The sequence below is a fragment of the Penaeus japonicus genome, unplaced genomic scaffold, assembly GCF_977035675.1.
Source record: "Penaeus japonicus unplaced genomic scaffold, GWHDUDI00000001_assembly GWHDUDI00000011, whole genome shotgun sequence".
Lineage (NCBI taxonomy): Eukaryota > Metazoa > Arthropoda > Malacostraca > Decapoda > Penaeidae > Penaeus > Penaeus japonicus.
This window is the reverse complement of record NW_028234413.1, coordinates 41,381,895-41,384,394: the sequence shown is the minus strand read 5'-3', so window position 1 is coordinate 41,384,394 and position 2,500 is coordinate 41,381,895. Positions and strand designations below refer to the sequence as shown.

The following is a 2,500-nucleotide window of genomic DNA, read 5'->3' as shown; positions in this document are numbered from 1 at the left end:
GAGGAGAAAGAGAGAGGAGGAGAGGGAGGAGAGAGAGAGGAGAGAGAGAGGAGAGAGAGAGAGAGAGAGAGAGAGAGAGAGGAGAGGAGAGGAATGAGGAGAGAGGAGAGGAGAGAGGAGAGAGGAGGAGGAGAGGAGAGAGAGAAAATGAGAGAAAGAGAGAGAGAAAGGATGATGAAGACAAAAGGAGGAGGAACAGAAGAACAAGAATAAGAATAAAAACTGAAAAAGGAGAAAAAGAAAAGAAAGAAGCAGAAAAAAAAGAACAAAATAATAATAAGAGAAAAAAAAAAGAAATACAAAGAGGGAGACAAAGAGAGAAGTGATAAAAGAGGAGACAGAGCAAAGGAAGCCAACCACCCCCCCAAAACATAATCTCAAACATACCTGTTCTTCCCTTTATCCTTAACAATGATATCTCAGTAATTTTATCATAAACTGCATTGCTGGATAAAAAGAAAACAAAAAGGCTACATTGTTCACCTCATAAAATAACAATAAGAAACAATAAATACAGTCAAGCATATAAAAATATATAACAGTGAATTCATTCTCCACATTCAAACACACTGAAATAACTTACAAGACATATAATCTCTTAAGAACATAAAGAGAAGGAGAGTGAAAAATAAATCTATGTGGAAACATAGAGTAAAAGAAAAGGTGGAATGTTTTCCATTTTGAAATAGACAATTAAATGTTTGATAGATAAATAATGCCATACTATATAAAGAAAAGAACACACGCTTTCCTTACACATAATTTCCGTCCTTGTGGCATGTCTAACTTTTGATCACTTTGCGTATTTTGAAATCTTGACGAACTCCCTGTAAAGAAAAGTAGTCAAAAATTACGCGATATCAACTATTCAGTACCCAAAAGGCCACACTATATATTACAAATGACATAATGGACAGATATCATGAATCCCAATCTCTTTTCTTCACGCACGAGAATGACTCTTCTCACCTGATGATCATCGGCAAATTGCCAGACTTATGGATATAGTTGTGTCCGTATCCATGCTGTTCTTCAAAGTCGAAAAATCTGACTTCCGCTGCCATCTTGGGCCTTGATCTCATGGCTGCCGAATATAGCTTGAAAAAAATAAAAGAGAGAATGTAAGTTAGGTGAACCAATACTTAAGTTTACTTTACTATACATAGGGTAGGGGATTATATCAAACTTTTTGTGTTAGGGTGTATGTGATACTTATATAAACAGCATTGATATCTAAATACTGATAATGGTATATACATGAAGAGTAATAGCACATAAGCTGTTTCTAACGGGGCTGTTTTGGATCCAAATGGTCTAAATGCCGGGGTTTTTCAAATACATAAGCCTAATGCTTTGGGTTATTTGTCTGCTTTGGCCGCAAACAAGCACTATGCGCTCGATTACCCAACACGCCGGCCAGATGGAAAGCTATGAAAAAATAACTCGTCCCCACTGGCTGGTACTGCCACAACTGGACTTGATATCTTGTTATCTGGCATTAATGGGTTGACAACATTGTTTAAATGTTTTAAAAACACTTAACACAATAGAAGGGTAATAATCTAGAGTTTGGAAATCTGAATTGAAATTCAGGAAGGCTTTGAAATTGTTGTCTCACCTTCTAATAGACATTTAAGACATTTAATTAATCTATTTTCATATCTATATCTATATCTATATCTATATATATATTATAAAATTATTTGCATTCACCATAAACATCTGCATTTTATCACAATTATTTCAAGGTGATGCACAATCAAAGGCACTGCCACTACACAACCTGTATGCAAAGCACATTATGGATAACATATGAACATAATATTCACACACACACACACACACAAACACACACGCACACACACAGAGGATAGCTGGCTGACCAATTGGCTAGCATTTCTGTTTGCATCTACAATATCTATCCCCTTAACCCTTTGAACAATGCCAAAACTAGTTTTCTTAATTATTTCATATTAATAATGCTGATGATAGTAATGGAAATCAGATTCAAAGATTCCAAAAAACTTAACTAGTCTTCACAGCCCAAGAGGTAGAAGGTAGAAAGGTAGAAGAAGAAAAAATAAAAAAGGCAATATGTGTGTAAGATAGTGTGGTATTTTAGCATATATATATATAGATATAAATGGTTGAGTTAACCCACTGATGTTTGGGTCACACATCTCCACGAAAGTTTTATTAAAAATAAAATTATTTCACATGAAATGCTCTGCATGTGTTTAGTCAGCTCCTAGGCCTCTTTTATTTACTCCATCTCTTTAATTTTTTAAAATCTTTAAATCTTATTTACCACCATCAGCATTATTAATAATATAATCATTGCTAAAAAAAACTTAAAAAATAAAAATAACAACATATAAAACTTTTTCCCTCCCTGAAAATTCAAGAAATAGGGTAAGGTCAGGTAGGCCTAGTAATTGGCTTGATCCTTAGTCTGTTAACACCAGGTGACAAGATATTACGTCGAGTGGTGGAAGGACTG

General features: G+C 34.7%; 1 protein-coding gene across 2 annotated transcripts in view; it reads right to left on the bottom strand.

Moving 5' to 3' along the window:
- Window positions 1-621: 621 nt before the first annotated feature.
- LOC122262648 (lysophosphatidylserine lipase ABHD12) overlaps window positions 622-2,500 on the bottom strand; it is a 10,234-nt gene continuing 8,355 nt past the window's right edge. For both annotated transcript variants that reach the window (XM_086542081.1, XM_086542080.1), the window contains exons 9-10: window positions 970-1,097; window positions 622-827 (exon numbers count right to left, since the gene is read on the bottom strand). In XM_086542081.1, the coding sequence (XP_086398207.1) occupies window positions 794-827; window positions 970-1,097 (162 nt within the window). In that variant the 3' untranslated portion in view covers window positions 622-793. The remainder of the gene's footprint in view (window positions 828-969; window positions 1,098-2,500) is intronic.